The following is a 22,185-nucleotide window of genomic DNA, read 5'->3' on the forward strand; positions in this document are numbered from 1 at the left end:
TCGCCAGATCTCTTTTACACATACCGAGGGACAAAGGGGGGCTAGGTGTACCTGACCTCCCTGCTCCAAAGGATAGTGGATTGGTCTAGGCATTCACAGCTCAAGCAGTGGGTATCAATTGAACAACTATGCTCGAACTGTCCGATAGCTTCCCTGCCCTGGGTGGATTTGAAACCACCTTCAGCCCTGTCTAATCATCCCACAATCGGCCCCACTATTTCACAGTTCTATAGAATTAGAGATAATCCCCTGATCTCCCCCTCACCTTGATTTCCCATCTTGGGGAATCCCACTTTCCCAGCGGGTTGCAAGGGCGGACCGTTCTTGCAGTGGAGGACTAATGGTAGGTCCCGTGCTCCCTAATTCAGAACTTCAGGCAGATGGCGCACCTATGACGAGATTTTAAGTATAACAGATCCCTGCCCTTTGGGTTTCTTGAGATCCAGGCAACTGACACATTTTTTATCCTCTATTCCGACCTCCACAGGGTACAACAGGGCTCTTACCTAGTTTGAAAAAATTTGTGTTGGGTTGGGCGCCTACAGACATTCCCTTTCCGAATGTTATCAGTCCTTGGTAGCCCCTCGACAGGACTATCTTCCACCGTTTGTGGCTAAATGGTCCCAAGACCTGGGAGTGAACATCCCCCCCGATCACTGGTCAAAACTCTTCAGTCTGCTCTACAGGTCATCCATAGCGAGTAGGTTCCAGGAGGCAGGTTATAAGATGATGTCCAGATGGTACTATGTTCCAACCAGATTGCAGAAAATGTTCCCATCCGCGTTTTCTATTTGCTGGCGCTGTGACTCCGATATGGGCTCCATGATGCACATTTTCTGGGATTGCCCAAAAATTTGTCCTTTTTGGCAGTTGGTCCTTGTCCTCAATTTTCCGATTTACGATACCACACACACCCCTGGTTTCTTCTTCTTATTTCTCTCGGATCTGCCAATGAGTGTGCTTCGGAAGTCATGTTTGTGCTCCCTGGTGATAGCGGCTAGGTCATGTATCCCTGCGAGATGGAAGCTCTCTGCGCCTCCGACAATTAGTTGTTGGATCCAAAAGGTGGAGGAGATCCGGAGAATGGAGGAACTCACCTCGCAGCTGCGAGCCAAGCATAAAGCCTTCCTTGATTCATGGGCCCCTTGGTTTTCTTTTCAGGAGTCTCAGGAGTTTCAGGACCTTCTGGCCTAAGCTGCGGATCTTACTCTGTACTCTATGGGTTTACCCCCTCTCCAGTACCCACCCCCCCTTTAGTGTCTATTGTTTGTGTGTATTGTTTCCCTCCTTCTGTTGTTTATTGTCTAGTGGTTGCTCCTCCTAATCTGTGTGCATTTATGCTGCTTTACTCTTCCTGGTAGCTTTGTTTTAAGGCCAGGATTATGTTTTTACTATTTTAGCCCGATGTGGTTATGGATCAGTCGAAAGGGTTCCTGCTCTGGCGAGGTTCCTATCATTATACCACAAGTGCCATTAGATATTGTTATGTTAGTTGACGTATAAGGTGATATCATTGATGTGCTATATCTTTGATACAATGGATGTACTGTATTGACTTTGCTAATGCACGGTTGGACTTCCGTATTCATTTAAATAAAGAATTTAAAAAAAAAAAAAAAAATTTTTGCACTCATTTGTTATTTTGTTTATATTTAGCCACTTTTGAGAGCCCTGAACGGATCTTTCAAACAGAAAGCCAAAACGCATCAGTTTTGCCCTAATGCATTCTGAATGGATCAGTTTGCCTCCGATCAGTCACCAGAATGGAGGCGGACACCAAAACGCTACCTACAGTGATTCTGTCTGCCATGTGGTGCGGAGAAAGACGGATCCGTCCTGACACACAATGTAAGTCAATGGAGACGGATCAGTTTTCTCTGACACGATAGAAAACGGATCCGTCCCCATTGACTTTCAATGGTGTTCATGACGGATCAGTCATGGCTATAGAAGACATAATACAACAGACTCCGTTCATGACTGATGCATGCGGTTATATTATTGTAACGGAAGCGTTTTTGCAGATCCATTACAGATCCGCAAAAACCGCTAGTGTGAATGTAGCCTAACTTATCTCCATCTCCCCAACCCCGTAGGATGCTGCATCTGGCCATAAATTTGGCAAAGCCAGCCCTCCATGCCTCTGAAATCGTTCTAGTTTTATTCTTGGATACCCCATTTCCAAATCTAGTCACAAAAAATGGCATTAACTGTAATTGGAATCCAGACTGGAGCATTATGGAGAAAATACATTAAAGGTGTTTTTCCAAGTTTTTATTTTTTACTGATGACCTATTGTTTGGATAGGTGATCAGTATCAGATCATGGGGATCCAATGCCCAAGACTCCCATCGTTCACCTGTTTTGAGAAGGCAGCGGCGCTCCTGTGAGCCCCACTGCCTTCTCGCAGCTTACCAAGCACAGCACCGTACACTGTATAGCAGCTGTGCTTGGTATCGCAGCTCAGCCCTACTTGTTTAAATGGGGCTGAGCTCTGCCTAGGCTACGTGACAGATGAACGCGACATCACTTGGCCTAGGAAAACAGAGAGAAGGCAGTGGCACTACTGCATGCTCCGCTGCCTTCTCAAATCGGTGGGGGTTCCGGACGTCGGTGGGGCTCTATTTGCCCAAAAAACTGTTTTTTTTATAACCTGTCAATCACTCAAGGGGAGGTCCGTTAATACAGGGTGCCCAAGGGGAGGTCCGTTAATACAGGGTGCCCAAGGGGAGGTCCGTTAATACAGGGTGCCCAAGGGGAGGTCCGTTAATACAGGGTGCCCGGCCGCACCCCTCGCTGTCCGGTACCCAGCGCTGCCTTCGTTGAACGAAGTGCGCATGCGCATCAGGCCAGCGCATGCGCACTTCGCTCAACGAAGCCGCTGCCAGGAGTCCGCGGCGCATCAGGCTAAGCCTAGTGCGCAGGATCTGGCAGAGGGACAGGTAGGATTGCAGGGGCGGAGCTGAGCTGTAGAAGGCGGCTAACTACAACGTAAAGAGTTATTCCAGTTGTTTCAAATTATCCCCTATCCAATGGGGATAATTAGATCAGTGGGGGTCCTATCACTGGGACCCCCACTGATCACAAGAATAGGGGCCCTGTACCCCCTAAACAGAGCGGACGGTCGCACATGCACGCGGCTGCTCCCTTCATTTCTATGGGAGTTCCAGAGATAGCCGAGTACAGCACTCTGCTATCTCCGGAATTCCCATAGAAGTGAAGGGAGCAGCCGCTCCACTAATTTCACGAAGGCTGCAGGGGGCACGGGACCACTGTTCTTGTGATCGGTGGGGGTCCCACGGCTGGGACCCCCACCAATGTAATAGTTATCCCCTATCCTGTGGATAGGGGATAACTTAAAACTACCAGAATACCCCTTTACATTAACAGAGTTCGTGCAGTTTCAAAATCCCTGTGGCCTCAGCCTGACAAATAGCAGAATGTAGAAAAAGCAGCAGGCGACTTCTTATTTCACCTGCAGAAACACAACACCTAATGATACAATTTGGCTGGACATACAACGCAGACACTAGCTAGATCCTTCATAATAAGAGCTGTACTTTATAGCAACCTCATTAAGGGGACTCATCTGGCAAGGAAAGCCTGAAAGCGCTTAGTAACAATTCTGTCTGCTGACGACAGCAAGGACTAGAACATGGGGGCTAGTTTACACACCCCATCTAGCATGTATGCTTACATATTAGAATTAGGGATGAGCGAACTTGTGTTTCAAGTTCGACGTACAAGGTTCGGGTTATAAGTTATGGTCCGTGGTAGCAGAATCCATAACGGAATTCTTAGATAACCTGAACCTTGTACGCCGAACTTGAAACACAAGTTCGCTCATCCCTAATTAGAATACATTTGTGGTAGAAAGCCAAACAATTTTTCAGTGGGAATACAAAAAAAAAAAAAAAACGCTGCTACACACATTAGGTAGACGTCCTAATAATCTCGGGGATGCCATTACAAGTATGTAACAGTCATAGGTGTTGTGCGAGCTATCAGAGCAATGGCAATGTATCACGGAATAGTTGCCATCTTGGTATAACTCTTGCTATATCTTGCACACTGTGTGCAAAACAAGTAGAGAGATTTATTAAAACTAGAAAAATGGAGCAGTGGCCCATCTTTGGTGCTAAATAACCAAAGATGTTATACTGTAATGTTCCACCTATGTCAATGGGAATAGTCACTTAAATGGCCACTGTTGTTTCACACAACTTTACATAAATCAATAGTATCGACCAGGGATTCTGAACCTGCAGCCCTCCATCTGTTATAAAACTACAACTTCCACGCCCTGCTGTAGGCTGATAACTGAAGGCTGTCTGGGTATGCTGGGAGTTGTAGTTTTGCAACAGCTGGAGGGCCGCAGGTTGGGCATCCCTGCTATAGACGAATAAGAGTTATCAGCTCTTTTGCACCTGCCCTTTCCTAAACTAACATTCTCTCAGAATTTTGTGATAAAATCAGTCTTAAGAGAAAATGATAGGCCGCCTGCTCACTGAAGGATCAGATTACATTATTCCATAGAAGTCTGTGGAGAGGGGAGGAACAGTGAGCAGAAAGACATAGTCATGATTCACATCAAATAGTGTTACATCTCACTCTAAATGCTTTACTCACATCTGTACTACACAGTGCTTCTCAATAATAGGAGGAGCAGAATATCCTGTTTCCATGTTTTGCCTATGGGTATATATGTTGGCAACTAGTCTGGATCCACCAGCTAAGGGACATAACAATCCATACTAATGGTCAGATCTAGCGCTATCACTTATTTGTTATCTCAAAGTGTAGTATTCTATAAATTAAATTGATCAGTCTACCTGTTGCAGTTCTTTCTTTATTTCCTGGGCTGTTATTTGTTCATCAGGGTCCACAATGAGGCCAACAGCATCCAACCACCCCCTTAACACTTGAGCATGCTTGTGCCAGGTTCTTTAAAACAAAAAAAATTGCATTAGAACCGAAACAATCATCAGAAAGATGAGAGACTGTGTGTGAGCATATACTCAATATTACCAACAAACGAAAACACACATGTATAATAAAAGATTTTTATTAAATGACATCATGAAAGACAACGTATAAATAATAATAAATGTGATAAATAGCAGTAATGCAGTGGCGCTGCGAATCAGCAGCTCATCAAAAGGTACACAGGATAACTGTACCCCCTTGAAACACCACTCCTTATGGCTTTAGCAGCAATATTCATGCGGAGAAGAAACCGAGCGAAACGCGCGTCGGGGTGCACTCGCCAGAGGTCTAAGGTTTGTCCCTCACTATATTTTATTAGGTATTTATTAGGTATTTACTTGCTAGTTTTTGCTATTGGGCTCCATAGGGGTTGTTGTATGTAAGTGGCTTTACCATGTTCACATAGACATCTTATATCATCCCGTATGGTTGCTGCAACCTTTGTGATGTGTTTACCTGCAAGTAATTACCTATACTATTGTAATATACATCCTCCTTTGGCTTTTTGAGGAGGTTTTTTTTGATCTCCGCATGAATATTGCTGCTAAAGCCATAAGGAGTGGTGTTTGAAGAGGGTACAGTTATCCTGTGTACCTTTGGTGAGCTGCTGATTCGCAGCGCTACTGCATTACTGCTATTCATCACATTTATTATTATTTATACGTTGTCTTTCATGATGTCATTTAATAAAAATCTATTATTATTATTATTATACAAGAAAATTGCATTAAAGCATATACAAGAATATTATAAGAGAATATATTAATATGAGAATTATGTTCTCGCTCATTTTCCTTGGGGGACACAGGAGACCTTGGTATAGCTCAGCTATAAGTGAAAACTGTTAAGCCCCTCCTCCAGCAGCTATACCCTCAGCCTGGAGAGAGAGACTGACAGTTTTTGCTTAGTGTCCAAGGAGGCAAGACACTCCCTGCTCTGCAGGGCTGTTTTTTTCTCTCCTTATACATTTTTTTATTTTATTTTACTTTTTCTTCTCTTCAGGGACAACAGAGACGCACTAGACCCCTCTGTTTCTCCCGGGGTCGAGCTGCGCCAGTGCCGGTCATCGGCACTGCTGCCTCCCCCACAGATGGCAAGGTGGAGCAGGGCAGCCTAGCTCCCCTGCATCCCACCAGCGTAAGGGTCGCCCGCACGCCAAGTCCCTCTTCCAGCGTCCTGCCACTACGGTGCCAGTAGCTGAAGGGGCGACCCTGCTGGAACGGACCGAGGGTGAAGACTGCTGATGGTGAGAGTGGCTTCTGCACTGACTAAAAAATGTGGCATTTGTGAGGTGTATACATTTGTGGCTAATGAAATGAATTTACCGCAATGTCCATATGACAAAGTGTTGTGAAGGGGATGCAGGAGGAGAAGTACTGCCAAAATCAGATCTGAACATCAAGCACCGATAACCTGATAAAGTAGATTTCTCACCCATATTCATTGGGGGACACAGGAACCGTGGTATAGCCATGTCTTCTAGGAGGCGTTGACACTAGTAAAAGCTGTTAGCTCCTCCCCTCCAGCCTGGAGAGAGAGCTTCAGTTTTTTCTAGTGTCAATAGGAGGCAAGACCTCCCTGCTCTGCTGGGATCTCCTGAAGATTTTTTATTTTAGTATTGGTTCTGTGGTATTTTTCTTCCAGTCTTGTTCCAGATCGACTGTTGGGCTGTGACGTTTTCCATATTCCTCCTTCTACAGGTGAATCCTACCCGTTGGTCCTGGGTGTACTACCCGTATCTACAACTACCTCTCTTAAGACTTGACTAATGACTGCCACGTCAGTCCGATGGTAGTCCTGCCTTTTCACTGCACATTCCGTGGCTAGACTACGAGACTCGCCACGCTAGGCGGAGCGGGGGTGCTGTCACTACTCACCACCGTTGATGGAGTTTCGTTCCTGGAACGGAACACTCCTTCTGTTCTTCCTCCTCGAGGCAGGAGTTTTTTCTCTCGTCTTGGTCTGGTCGAAATTTCCGTCGAGCAGCGTTGCTACGCCGTCAATACACGGTCGCTGGCGGAACTCCACCGCCGGTGATTCTCATATTGTCTGTACCTATCCAATGTATTGATTCCTTGGCTTGCGGTTGGACATACCTCATTCAGGCTTTCTTTTCTCGGTAGTTTATCAGCCAGCTTCTCAGTCTCCCCACATGCCTCGTCGGCTCTGGGGATGTCGGTGGACCAATTACCGTTTCCGTGGAGCGCTTCCCATTAGCAGAGGTGGATCCTGCGGTCCTGGATTTTTGGTTTAGTCCTTGGTTCCTTGATAGGTCAAGTTCGGCGCTTCTATCCTTTTCCAGCGTCCTCTGACTCAACCGGGGCCCATAATGACCTTCCTTCAGGGAATGGCACATACGATTCCTCTGTACCGTCCTCCTTACCGCCTTGGGCTCTGAACTTAGTCCTTTCAGCGCTCTGGAATTCTCCCCTTGAACCCTTGCGGGAGATGTCTCTCCGACTCCTTCCGGGAAGGTATTTTTTATTTATTTTTTCTTGTGGCCATCACATCCATCAGACGGGTGTCCGGGTTGGGGCGCTCTCTTGCAGAGAACCTCTCCGTCACTGTCCCTCACCTTTGCACCCTAGGGAAAGGGAGTTACTCCATTGGACGCTGTCAGGGTTCTAAAGATTTATTTGCCGACCTCCAGTTCCTTCCGGCATACGGACTCCCCTTTTCTTTTTTTTTTCATCCCGGAGGGTCCTCGAAAGGCATTGGCGGCCTCCAGGGTGGCAATTGCACGTCTGCAATTGCTGAAGCATACTGCACCCAGGGCAGGGTTCCGCCCTTCGGTGTCATGGCTCACTACACCGGAGAGGTGGGCGCTCTTGGGCTTGGAGGATCAAAGTTCGGCCGCGTGGTTGTGCAAGGCGGCTGCTGTCCTCCTTTCACACATTCACAAAATTTTGGCCAGGTGCATAGTTATGCATCGGCGGGCGCTGCCTTGGGCCGCATGGTCTTGCAGGCGGAAGTTCTGATGCCTGCTGGGACGCTTGCTTCCATGGGGCTGTGGTTTTTCCCTCCCTGTGGACTGCTTTTGGACGTCCCATGGTTCCTGTGTCCCCCAATGAATATGGGCGAGAAAAGGAGATTTTGGATAACTTACCTGTAAAATCTCTTTCTCGCTCTTCATTGGGGGACACAGCACCCACTCAGTATTGTTGTCCAGCCACAGTTGTGGCTTTTGCTGGTTAGAACCCCGTTGGGTCTTTTGACATGGTTGGTGTTCCATGTGTTTTTATGGGTTAGCTTGCTTCTCCTACTGCTTGTATACAAACTGAAGCTCTCTCTCCAGGCTGGAGGGGGTATAGCTGCCAGGGGAGGAGCTAACAGCTTTATCTAGTGTCAACGCCTCCTAGAGGACATAGCTATACCCAAGGTTCCTGTGTCCCCCAATGAAGAGCGAGAAATAATTTTTACTGGTAAGTTATACAAAATCTCCTTTTTCTATTTTTCATGTATACTATAGAGTCATGTATATACCAATTCTGGTACTTAAAGGGGTTGTCGTGGTTTACCATGTAGGAGTGGAGCATTTCCTTGCTCCGATGTTCCCCTTGCCTTGCGCAGGGCAAGGTCTGTTTGTTGTGAGCTGGTGACGTAGCGGAGCATGCCTAGCATGGAGCCTGGTGAGGTCACTGGCACAAATGGGCTATGTATAGCACTGTTCTGGGCGGTTTTAGAGGCAGGCATCACTGATGTGGGTGTGCAGCAGCGCCTGTCCTCCTGTTTAAGACGACGCTGCTGCACATTAGTTCCTATGGAGCCCCTGCCTGTGGCCAGTGAAGAGGAAGTAAAGGTTTAAGAAATGAGGCAGGCTGCTCCAAGACTCGCCACACATGCTGAAGATCCAAATAATATCCCAAATGATATTCATGGGTAGGAAGTGGGATCCGAGTCACCCAAGAGTACAGATAATGTAATTTACTAGGTGAAGTAATAAATATAACAATCTGGGAGGGCCATACCACCCAGACGTTTTGGATGTCGCAAGGCTTTAGCAATATGGCAGGCAAATCCGGCTATAAATAAAATTAAAATGGAAAAAATAAAATGAACATTTCTTTTGTCACTCTTGTGAAAATTTTATGTCAAAATTCAAATGAAATCACTTAATTTGCAATTTCAGTTTTCATTAAAGCATGGGTAATATGTGACGAAATTAAAACAAAGCCTTTTGCCATTTAATTTTCAGTTGTGTCATTTAACTTTCATTAATAATACTAGTATTTTATGGTCAAATTAAAGAAATAAAGCCGAGATGCAAAATGGATAAATGAAAGGCAAAGTGACAGTTTAATATTCAGTTTTCATCCCTGAAAGTAATTTCGGTGCTAAAATGAAAATCAATAGCGCCACCTGATTTACTTTTCCTTTTAAGCTTTGCTTTTTAATTTTACACTTTCATTTTTCAAGCAGTCCAATATTCAAATAGATGTTAATAAGTACTAGTGGGCTTAGCTGTTAATTAGCCCTGGACTGAACATCTGCCCTGCAAGGCCTGCTGGACCATGCGTTCCCATGCTTAATGGGGTATTCCAGTTGTTTGAGGTTATCCCCTATCCACAGGATAGGGGATAACTATTAGACTGGTGGAGTAGCTGGTTGCACATGTGCATGGCAGCTCCATTCTTTTCTATGGGATTTCTGGAGATAGCCGAGTACAGTCCTCAGCTATCCCTGGAATTCCCACAGAAATGAATGGAGCAGTAACATGCATGCCCAACTGGTTGCTCCATTCATTTCAGGGAGGTTGCAGGGGGTACGGGACCCCTGTTCTCATGATTGGTGGGGGTCCCAGCGGTAGGACCCCCACCGACCTAACAGTTTCCCCCATCCACAGGATAACTTCAAACAACCAGAATACCCCTGTAAGTGGTGTGTCACGCTTTCTTTGATGTTGCTGATTGTAGTCACGCTTTAATTTATATTATTTTCACCAGGGCTGCTGTCTCCAGCAGCTAGCTTTCTTTTATGTCTCACCTTCCCTGGCTGCAGCGTGCGACCCCGCCCCTTTGCCATATCTATTCATCTCTGCACCACTGCCTCGGAAGCTCATACGCCCATTTACTACTGCCCTGGCCACTTGTCACTTTGTCAATGAGATTGGAGCTCCATCCCATCCTTTCCTGACACTGCTCGCCCATTCACCACCGCCCTAGCCACTCGTCACTTTGTCAGTGAGGTTGAAGCTCCACCCTCATGCCATTTGAAGAACTTTATCTCGATCTATACAGTTGGGGAATTGGGCCAGTAATTTTCTTGCGGGGGTGGTAGGGGTACTCCGGGGGGATGAGATCTAGCAGGCGCATTCTACTGCATAAGCAGGAGAATGCATCGTACAGTGGCTGTGGACCCACTGTGCCAACAAACCAGTTTGACTCTGGGCTAAACCTCAGGGCATTATCCTGGCGATTCCCCTTTTAACCCCTGTAAAGTGATCTGGACTTCACTGCAGGGAGCCAACCAGGCTGCTACCTCCTGGAGTAGTCCTGTAGTTGGCTGCTGACCCACAGGTGTCAGAGGCACCGGTGCAAAGCACCAATAAACAAGGATTCACTGTGGAGCAAAAACAGTGTGCACATACACTGAAAAGTAAAAGCTGTAAAGGAAAAGCTCTTGAACATTTTTAATAAAGAAGATTTAAAAAAATATATATGTTCAGCCCAAGATGAGTAGAATGCAATAATACCTTAGCTCCTGCTTCTGGTGACGGTACTGCTGCAGAAAATGCTGAATTTCAGACAGTTCCTTTTCTAGGGCAGTTTTCTCTGTCCCGCTTGTGGTCACTAAATTTTTGTTCTCCTCTTGCAGATTTAAATTTTCTAGAACAGATTTTTGAGAAGTGATATAAGCTTATGATACCTTGCATGCCAAATGGCAGAGATTTTTTCAACCCCCTTATTGATCAAGCTATGCCAAATAAATATATAGTTTTTTTCTTAAGTTTAACTACTTTTGCACCATACAAGACCTTTAAAAAATGCTTTTGCATCGCTGCATCACAACTTTTTTCTTCTTCTAACAAAGCAGCAATGGGGGCTTGATTTGTAAAGGAAGCCTTAAGCTTGCATTGTTACCATTTTGATAGCTCATTATTCTTTTTTGGGATTGAGAAGTAAAAACAGCAATTGTAGTGTTTTTTTTTTGTTTTTTTTACTGCGTTCACTGTGTGGGATAATTAACATGACAAATGTATGTACATTAGCATTAAAGGAATATTAATATATCCCCTGTAGTAGATCGGTCTGGGTTCTGCCACTGGGACCCCATACCCCATGGAGCCCTCCAAAATGAAATTTCTATGGGAGTTCCGGAGATAGGCGACCGTGATCAAAGGGAATCCCAGACCCAGTGGTAGGACCCCACTGATCTAATAGTTATCCCCTATCTTGTGGACAGTGAATAACGTAAAGTAGTTCTACAGGAGTGATTGAAAATGGCCGCCAGCAACCTATCCTAGAATATTAGCAGGACTGGTTGCCTCCACTTTTAGCACTGCCTGAGGGGGTGAGGCCTCACTACACACTACAGTCTGGCACATGCATATACTAGCAGCACCATGCAAATCAGATAAAGTACAACAATGCCATAGTCACAAAAATTATAGTGCTAATGCTATGCTTATTTATAAAGTGAGATGCTTGGCCAATGCATTCTGTACTACATTCATTGGAAGCTGTCTAGCACAAGGAAAGGTATAGAGTGGGCTCGGCATGCATGTTGGTACCTGCATCCCTTGTAATGGAGGCCATTTTGGCACCAAAAATGGTAAAAGGCAGAGTGGATCCAGCATGCATGTGGATCCAACACTCCCTGAATTTTATGGCGGCCATTATGGTGCATAACAGGTAGTATTTAGTGTTAGGACCCGTCTTACAGAGATCGCCTTGACGTTCGGCAGACGGGCTCAAATGGTTTTGTACAAAATGCATTGGCGAAGCATCTCACTTTATAAATAAGCGTAGTATTAGCACTATAATTTTTGTGACTATGGCATTGTTGTACTTTATCTGATTTGCAGGGTGCTGCTGCATTTTCTCATTTTTTTCCTCTAGGTCTTTGCCATGGCAGCGTGCACCTGCGCACTGGGAGATGCTGACTAATCCCCCTTTTTTTGCAGACATGCATATACTAGATATAGGTGAGTTTTCCTGTCAGGCAGCGCAGCACATCATTTTTTTTTAAGTTTCAATGCTTTATTTAAAAATGGAAAATGAGCCATCTAACACCACTTTTGACTATACACAACATTTGAACGTTCTATTATATACTCTTTATATAAACAGGGTTTGCTGTCTAGGATTTTTTGGGACACTTAAACACTGTTCCAGAGGCTTGGGAGGAGGATCTGGATCTAGCTTACCCAGCCACCAGATGGCACCAGACTGACTAAAGGCAGTTGGCAAAACTACTTTAGCAGAAACATCGATCAAAATACTTCATAGGACCTATATGGTCCCAGCCAAATTACACTGTATATACCCTCTTGGTTAACATTTGCTAAATTCAAGCTATCACAGTGCATACTCTTGGCTGCTAGAATTCATATAGCTTTCAAATGGCATTCTAATATGCTCAGTTTTCAAGTGGTACTAGATAGAACCAATAGGATACTCTTATATGAAAGACTTAATGCCATCCACACAGATACATTTGCCGCCTTTGAGAAGTTCTGGGAGCCCTGGTTGTCCTCTTCCTATTCCACCGATTTTCGCTATTGTATTACTTTATAGATAACTCACTATGTAACCCCAATATTTTCTTATGTATCCATATCTGTACACTTATTGGAATGTTCATTTTTCTTTTTATTCATCTTTTTATTTTTGCTGTATTTTATACGGTTTCAAAACTTCAATAAATAGCCTTTGAAACATAAAAATGGAAAATGTATTTGCATTGTTGCATCCCATAACTTTTTATTTTAATTCTGACGGAGCTGTGCGAGGGCTTGATTTTTGCAGGGTGACTAGTAGTTTTTATTGGTACCAGTGTGAGGTACGTAAGACATTTGAATTGCTTTTAATTTTGTTTGTGTGGCAGATAAAAAAAACACAGCAACCTTGACATTTTCTTTTGGTTTCCTACATTCACTGTGCTGATGAATAATGTAATAATTGTATAGATCAATTCATGCTGATGCGGAGGGGTTTTTATTTTTTCAAATTTTATTTATTTTTTTACATAGGGTAAAGGGCGGACCTTTTTCCCCCTTCAAGTTTATTTTTTATAAAAATTTAAATCTTTTAAAAATAAATAAATATTCTACTTTACCACTAATTAGTCCTCCAAGGAGATTTTGACTAGTTTCATTGCTTTCATAATACACTGTACTATTTATGTAGTATAGCGCATTATGCTGTCAGTAGAAAACTGACAAGACGACTATTAGGCCATGCCTAGGCATACAAAACAGGCAGACCTGGGGGCCATCATTAGATTCTTGGCTGCCATGTATGGGCATCAGCATCCTGTGATCACATTTGCAGGGGGCAGATAGGGAGCCCCTCCCTCTGAAAGCACTTCAGAGTCGGAGGTTTCTCTGATCCTGACAGTTACAGTAGGTGCCTGGGTCATTACACTGTTGGACCCCCACTCTACCTGGCACAGGATACACATTTTTATAGTGGTGCAGGGGCATGGGTATGTGCAGTTTTAAAACCTGTTAGTGACCGCCATGAAAACACACATAGGTGGTCACTAACAGCTTAATGTTCCAGTTATTGCCAAAGTTGTCAATCAGTTTTCAAACACTTTGAGCTTTTTTTTTTAACATTTAGAAAACCTTATGAGGAGTAAAAAAATGTTTTTCCAATAGATTTATTTTCCTGGGTGATAGATTTTGCTGTTAGCATTAAATTGATTCGACATTTCTGTTTACCTGTAAAGAGGAGGTTTGGTGCAGGTTTTGAGCCCTGTAAAAAGTCAATTGGTGATAGCAGCCGACTGGAATAATCCGAAAACTGTTTAGAGTGCGAATACTGGGTAAGCCGATTCTCTGCTGGATAAGACATACAAGTTTTCTGCTGAGGAAGGGAGAGCCCAAAAAATCTAATCAATATAGAGCACACAAAATAAAGTATTAACAAACTGATTAAATATTTCAAGTGCATATACTGAATAAGTAACAAAAGCCTTATGCTTTGCGATTCTCCTTGTTGCCTCCTTTGCTGGCTTGATTAATTTTTCTAATCACATTATACACTGTTCGTATCCAAGGGTTATGACCACCCTGCAATCCATCAGCAGTGATCGTGCTTGCACACTGTAGGAAAAAGCACCAGCCTCTCTGGTGGCCGGGACAACAGAAGTGTGCACAGAAGGGCGCTTTGTCCGATAGTGTTTAAGCACAGCCATTGCTGCTGGATTGCAGGGTGGTCGTAACTAGGGATGAGCAAAATCGACTTCAGATGAAACATCCGAATTAGATTTGCATAAAACTTTGTTTGAATACTGTACAGAGCGAGCGCTCCGTACAGTATTAGAATGTATTGGCTCAGATGAGCCGAAGTTATTACTTCAGAAAGTCTCGCGAGAATTCGGGTAATAACTTCAGAAATTAATTTCTACTTTTAAAAACCTTTTCCCGAACTCTGGTTCGGTTCCAAGGTACCACTTGCACTCTCTCCGAACAGTATTCAAACGAAGTTTCATCCGATTCGATCATCCCTAGTCATAACCATGGAAACAGGCAGTGTATAATGTGAGGGAAAAATGAATCAAGCCAACAAAGGAGGCAATATGGACAACCACAATACATTAGCAAGTGCCTTGTATTAACTTTCTCTACATGATAAATGCCATTTGCTGAAGTAAGACAACCCCTTTAATCAAAATTGCCCTGGATAAGGGCATAGCTGAGGGATTTCTCCTTTCCTAACAACTGGTCTATATTTTATTAGTAAATATTTCCAGATATTGCTTGCATTATGCAACATTCTATTGTTTTTTTTTGGTTTGTCTACTCACAGTGTCTACCTGTCCATCAATCCTTGGCGTAAACCATGGAAGCGGTGTTAATACTGCAAATGATGGTGCCTGGTGGGAACTAACGACTTGAGGGGCTGCAGGGACAGAAGAGCATAGAGCTGCAGGAGGAATATCAACACTAGTTGTGACTGTGGGTTTCATTTCCAGTTCAGGCCAATTATCCGTACATGAAAAGTCTCTCTTAGTATTGTGCCTTGTGCTGGAGTCACTGTATAAAAAAAACATTTGTAGAATTTATTTTACATTTTCGTGTAAAAGTACAGTATCAGCAAAGGTGGCACTGTGCTATCTCTCACATTTTGTTTCCTGCTTCCACAATTACTGTTCCAAGGAGACCCTCTCTTTCCAGTGACTGTAACAAGAAATCTGGGGTCCGAGGTTTTAGGCGGTCTCTCTGTAAAGGATGTCTAAAACCAGAACATAAATTAGTACCTATATTGTACATAAAAAAAATGTAGTGACTACAGCCATCTATCCATATCTGTCTTACACTGTACTCGTGGTAGCTTCCCCACTAGGAAGAGGTGTAGGCCCAACTTTATTAGCAACAAACGCAACTGGTTTGCAGCGCAAGTCTTTCTGCGACTGCACATCAATAACTGGTAATTGAAAGGTCACTTTCTTTTGTTGCAGAGTTTGTGGACACTTCTTGAAAACTTTCTCTTTCCAGATCATAGCACAGCGACGTACTGCCCGATTCTGTATATGCACCTCCTAGACCAGAAAATGCAAAAAAGACTCAAATATACTGTTTATAGAGATATGAAGGTAATAAGCATCCAGTGATATTGTCCTGAGTGGTGGGAAATCTTTGCATCAATACAGTGAATGTCTAAAGACAAAATGATTGTTAATAAAACAGATTTATGGGTGTATTCACACATTGTGGGTAAATTGCAGTTTTGACACTATGGGGGTCATTTATCATTCTGAAATACGCCTAAATTAGGTGTATTTCAGGTGCAGATTGCGGCCCAACAGCTAGCTGTGGGGAAAAGGGGGATGGGCCGGTAGGCCAGTCTCATTTACCATTTTCTACTCTTGTTTGAGGTGTAGAAAAAAGGTCCAAATGTAAGACAGCTTGTAAGCTGTCTTACCGCACCAAATTTATGGATAAGCCACTGCCTTGTCATAACTTTGGTGGATCCACCGCCGGCTTAGGGCATTATTAAGGCCGGCGTCTAAAATGCCGGTCTTAATAAATGTGCCCCTATGTGCTCATAATCATGGCAAAAACCACAATATGACTGTCAAGTGTGAATATATCCTGTATTTATTTATTTTTATTTGCTTTATTGAACACAAAGCCAATTATGATGACACTCATTGTACAAATACTTCCATATATTATACATCAGCATAATGAAAGTGAGTTGTGCAAGTAACATATACATGACTCAAATGAATAAAACATTTAACACCTGTGCCATATCGGTAAGATTAATCCCATCTCTAGAGGGAGGGCTCATATTGCTAATAAAGGAAGTAGCAATAATAACAGCTAAAGTGGCATATCTAGGTCTACTATTTCCCATCTTCCCCAACCTGTCAAACCTTACAAGTGTCTACCTTGTTCCGCTCGCAAAGCCTCTGTCAATCTGTGAGCTGAATAGAGCGTTCGTGTTGATGAACACCATGCCCCCCACACCTTTTGAAATTTGGGCATACAGCCCCTGTTCTTGAACACAATATTTTCATATGGGATTATAGTATTGACCAATTGCTTCCATTGTGCTAGAGTAGGTGCTCTGTCTCCCAACCATCTAATGGCTATCGCTTTTCGTGCCAAAAATAGGGTTTCTCTCAAGAATATCCTTGTATGGTGGGAGTATAGAATCTCGTCCAATATTCCAAAGAGACATATTTTAGGATGAAGTGGCACTGTACATCCCAATAAATCTGTGAGTAGAGTCACCACCTCCTCCCAAAACTTATTAATGGAAGGGCATGCCCATATAAGATGCCAGAAATCAGCATTTTCTGACGCACAACTTTGGCACCGGGAGTGAGCAAGCCTGCCCATCCTGTGTAACCTCCGTGGAGACATAACTTTGATGTATTATGCATAATTGTATAAACTTATTGTTTATGGCTGGTGATACTAGTGTGGGGGATTCAAGTATTTCCTTATCGTCTTCATTAGACAAATCTGGAATCATTGCCTTCCATTTTGACAGTGCTTGCATCGGGTTACCTCTTAGTTTGACACATAGGAGATGGGTGTAAAGTGCTGATATAAAACCACGTGGTCCTTGAGAACCTATGACTCCAATCATCAGAAATGTGGACAATAGGACTGGGGTATCCCTATAATGTGTTTGCATGGCATGGCACCTATAGAATGTGTTCCTGGGCAACTCATGTCTATGACTCAAGGACTCAAAATCATTAAAAGCATTATTATTATATAAAGTTCCCCAGTGTGACAACCCCATGCTCCTTCCAGAATATACCGTCCCGCAGTACCATCAGATCAGGAAACATGGGATTATCCCAAACTGGTGTCTCCATTAGGTCTGACCCAATGTTATGTAGATGCTTACAAGCCGACCATATCTGGACAGCCACCCTATGAATCGGTAGCAACCTACGGGGGAACAATTTAGGTTGTTCTAGAACTGGCCATAGATTAGTGAGATCTAGATATTCTACAAGATGCTTTTCTTGTCTGCACAGGGTGCCATTTGGCAATAGCCATGATTTTATATTTCTCAATTGCCCAGCTAGGTAATATAAGTGTATATCAGGCAGAGACATGCCACCTTCCTTTTTAACACGCGTCAGATTTAATATAGACAACTTTGGTCTATTCATACCCCAGATGAAAGGTGACATTAAGGATACGAGCTTCTTCTGGGGCGTGGCTTGCCGAGCATGTGAGCGGACGTGAACTCCGGAGCTCCTGCACTGCCTCGGACAAATATCCGTTAAAACCAGCCTGAATTACTGCACATTTCGGACTGACCAGCATCAGTCGGTCCAGAGACCTCTTCCTTACCCGCAGGCACTTACAACGTGTTGCCATGTCAGAGCGGAGAGACGGGAAAGGAGCCGGCAAGTCTCTGCAAGATGGCGCCGGGGCCGCCATGCCGAAGCGCCGAGACCGGGTGTGTGACCTGCAGCAGGATGCAGCTGAGAGGCTACAATTCGTCACACTCAGGAGCCAATTCGCGCACACTCAGGAGCTCCTCAGTGAGAGATGTGCCTCCGGCAACAACAGTGAGTCCTCCCTGACTGGAGTGGGAAGGGATTCAGATGGGGAAGGGCCCGGAGAGGTGATGGGCCTGAAGCAACACCCTAATCGATTTGCCTCCATTCAGGAGCAGGATGGGGCTGGGGACCCAGATGTCCCAGAGTCAGATATGGAAGAGCCGACTATAAAAGACGTTCTCCAAGCCATTTCTAAGTGGGGCAAGTCACTTAATATTCTGACTATGCAGATGGGAGCCATTAAGGAAGATATCTCTATTGTCAGGCATGATCTGAGAAAACTTGCGAACCGTACTACGTCTCTAGAGGTTCGTATGGGGGACATAGAGGATGTGGTACACCCTCTCAAGAGAGACTCTGCAGACCACTTCCGCAGGCTTGATGTAATCTCTGCTAAGCAGGACGATCTCGAAAACCGACTGAGACGAAACAATGTGAGGTTAGTTGGAGTGCCTGAGAAAGTGGAAGGCTCTAACCCCACTGAGTTTTTTGAAAATTGGCTCAAAGAACAGTTTGGAGGGGGCGTCTTGACTCCTTTATTTGCCATCGAGCGTGCGCACAGAGTTCCCACTCGGCCTCTGCCATCAGGGGCGCCACCGAGACCGGTCCTTATGAAAGTGCTCTACTATAGGGATCGGGATTCTATTTTGCGCAAGGCAAGAGATCTGCCTGATCTTTCTATTGACGGACACAGGGTGTCATTTTTCCATGACTTCTCCATGGAAGTCCAGAAGAGGCGAGCTAGATGCCTGGATGTAAAATGACGTCTGAGGGAACTCGGAGCATCGTACTCTATGCTATATCCGGCCAGGCTCAGAATAGCGGCTCTTGGATCCACAAGCTTCTTTGAGGACCCGAAGGAAGCATCCAAATGGCTGGACCGACATGAAAGGCAACTTTGTGCGGAAAGGAACCAGGGCGAATAAGAGGTCAACTCTGCAAAATGACATTGTAAATTATGGGTGGTAAACACAGATTATGTGGCAATGCACAGATGGTTATAACCGTACATAGATAACCTCCTGTCCGCTTTGTGTGGTTGTCAGGAGCTAAGATACCTGTGTAATGCATAGGGTTGTCACATGTAGCCATTATTGTCTATATTACTCATAACTGAGGTTAGTGCAGGATGTTTTTCATTTTATATTTTTCTGCTGTTTATCAGTTTGCACCTAAATTTGGCGAAATACGGAAGCGTTCAATTCCGCCTGGCCAGATATTATGGGTTTAGGGAGCTCGCTCTGCTGATTGATATTTTAACTGCCCACAGGCCTTAATATCAAGGTGTATTGGTGGGATCTGTCAGGAAGAGTGACTTCAAGTGTTACTTAGATAATGGGCAGGGTGTTTTCTAGGTTAAGGAAAGGAGGGGGGGGGGGGGTTGGGGAAATATGGTCCCAGGTCCGCAGACATGTTCCAAAGGATAATATTGACTATACAATGTAAGTTAAAGTATCAGTTTAAGATGAGGTTCCTTATATTTAAGTATGGCTAACCCAGTGAAATTTCTGAGCTGGAACGTTAGAGGGGTTAAAGATGCCATTAAAAGAAAGGCGAGTGTTAAAGTGTACCACCCTGCGGTTTGCTGTCTACAGGAGATGCACCTCCTTGCAGAACAATCCCATTTGCTTACCCCTAGGTGGGCGAGTCATTGCTATCATTCTACTTACTCCTCATTTGCAATGGGAGTAAGTATACTGATTGACAGACAGCTGGATTTTTAGCTGCGTAGATAAGAGGATTGATACGAATGGATGCTATGTCTTCCTTTATGGCAAACTTTTTAATGTTCTATGTATTATATGTGGGATATACACTGCTCAAAAAAATAAAGGGAACACAAAAATAACACATCCTAGATCTGAGTTAATTAAATATTCTTCTGAAATACTTTGTTCTTTACATAGTTGAATGTGCTGACAACAAAATCACACAAAAATAAAAAAATGGAAATCAAATTTTTCAACCCATGGAGGTCTGGATTTGGAGCCCCCCTCAAAATTAAAGTGGAAAAACACACTACAGGCTGATCCAACTTTGATGTAATGTCCTTAAAACAAGTCAAAATGAGGCTCAGTAGTGTGTGTGGCCTCCACGTGCCTGCTGAACAATCTGTAAGGAGAAAGGCGGCGGAATGTAGATACCTAGTATAACATACAGTATACAGTTAATGTATGCAGCTATGAGCACAAATCTCCCAGCCGGGTCTATCTGGCTGGCCACTATTTCCCACCTAAGGGATTTATGTACCAGCAACGACACCCCCCTAGACAAGCTGTTATAGCATAAATGTTGTGCCCATTGAACCCAAGGCTTTTGGGTACGTCTAGTAGTATCTGCCGTTAAATGGGTTTCCTGCAAACAGAGTATATGTGGATTAAATCTTCTGATTGCAGAAAAGACCATGGTGCGTTTCCTGGCGCTACCCAGTCCCCTAACGTTCCAGGACATTATACGTATTTCCGACATGTCAATCTTATCCTTCCCGACCCGGCACATAACATATAACATTCAAACAATCAGGTGTACCTTGATATAAGTGATAAGTGCCTGCATGGTAAAACACTAAACCAGCTATAACACTCTTGGCTGTTAAAGACAAGACACTTCACGAGTTGTGTGGCACTTCAGATGAACGGGGTGTGCGTATGGCGAGTTTCCAGTAGCACCATATAACTCGTATCTTACTTATAGAAGATATATAACATAGTGACAAAGGACCCAATCCCTAACTTCTAATGGGATCCAGAACTAGGAGTAAGTAGTCCAACAGGGTCACCCCCCCTCACTCACACTATCTCAGCTTTGCCCAGACAGTAGTTGTGACGTACAAGATCATTACACTATCATATATAATTCCCCTGCTAATCTCACATTTCCCTTCTTAACTAACTATGGGCTTAATCACTATCTCTTGTGAGGTTTAGCTGAGAAGTGAAATCAATGAAAACCGATGACATTAGAGAGTACTGATACTTAGTCAGTGTAAGTGTCCCCGCAGGTCCCAGAGTCCAGGTCCAGTGATCCCCTCCTTGCCGTTGGCGGTGAAGGACTATGCGGGCTTTCCTCTTGGAGGTCTGGCGTTTCTGCCCCTGCCATCCAGCCAGTTTGTGGCCTCTTCAGGATTGTTGAAGAACCGGCTCACTTCCCCATCCACCACTCTTAATCGAGCCGGATATGCCATAGAGTAGGATAGGTTCTGCTCCCGGACTCTTCTTTTCACCATGCTGAATGTTGCCTTGCGCTTCTGTAATTCGGACGAAAAATCCAGGAAAATCACGATGTTGTTGTTATCATACTTCAGCTCCTGCTTGTTACGCGCCATTTGCAGCACATGATCTCTGTCCGTAGAGTTTAGCAATCTCGCCAGTAGAGGTCTTAGAGGAGCCCCCGGTGGAAGGGGTTTGGCGGGAACACGATGTGCACGCTCTACAATGAAGGCCGATGAGAATGTCGCCTCTGGAAAGGTGTTACGGAGCCAGGTGGTGACGAATGCACATGGGTTGTTACTCTCCGATTTTTCAGGTAAACCGTTGATCCGCAAATTATTGCGTCTTGTGCAGTTCTCGTAATCGTCACATTTTTGCTGCCAGAAGTTGACTTTCTGCTCCAGCTCTTGAATTTTTGCGGGGAGCGGCTGTACACGGTCTTCCACTTCTGAGATCCTATTTTCGGTCTCTTTGATGCGTTCACGCATGGCCTGCATATCATGGCGAAGTAGGCCTATATCCACCTTCACCTCCTCCAGCTTGCCCACCATTGATGTGCAGCAGGTAGCTATCGCTTGCAGTAATTGCTCGGTGACCCCTTTTCAAGGATGGCTCTGTAGCTGCACACTCCGCTTCTTCATGTGCAGGGCCATCTCTAATCCCGTCCGGAGGTGGTGAACGGGAGCCTGCGCCATCTTGATCTTCCAAGCAGGCAAACTCCCGGAGTCGGTCAGCGGCCGACTGTGCTCTGTTACGGGCCATGGTTGTGCTGCGGGTCTTTCCCGAC

At 44.4% G+C, this 22,185-nt stretch overlaps 1 protein-coding gene across 5 annotated transcripts in view; it reads right to left on the reverse strand.

Annotated features, from left to right (window-relative positions):
* The window catches only part of SFI1 (SFI1 centrin binding protein), an 87,400-nt gene that overhangs the window by 14,668 nt on the left and 50,547 nt on the right, over positions 1-22,185 (reverse strand). For 2 of the 5 annotated variants that reach the window (XM_040416449.1, XM_040416446.1), the window contains 6 exons: positions 15,470-15,693; positions 15,276-15,386; positions 14,959-15,187; positions 13,871-14,015; positions 10,679-10,811; positions 4,833-4,944 (listed from right to left, as the gene is read on the reverse strand). In XM_040416449.1, the coding sequence (XP_040272383.1) occupies positions 4,833-4,944; positions 10,679-10,811; positions 13,871-14,015; positions 14,959-15,187; positions 15,276-15,386; positions 15,470-15,693 (954 nt within the window). Of the gene's footprint in view, positions 1-4,832; positions 4,945-10,678; positions 10,812-13,870; positions 14,041-14,958; positions 15,188-15,275; positions 15,387-15,469; positions 15,694-22,185 lie in introns of those variants that run through there. The other 3 variants (XM_040416448.1, XM_040416447.1, XR_005776176.1) reach the window with 3 other exon arrangements.

Source organism: Bufo bufo, chromosome 2 (genome assembly GCF_905171765.1).
Source record: "Bufo bufo chromosome 2, aBufBuf1.1, whole genome shotgun sequence".
In the NCBI taxonomy this organism is placed as follows: domain Eukaryota; kingdom Metazoa; phylum Chordata; class Amphibia; order Anura; family Bufonidae; genus Bufo; species Bufo bufo.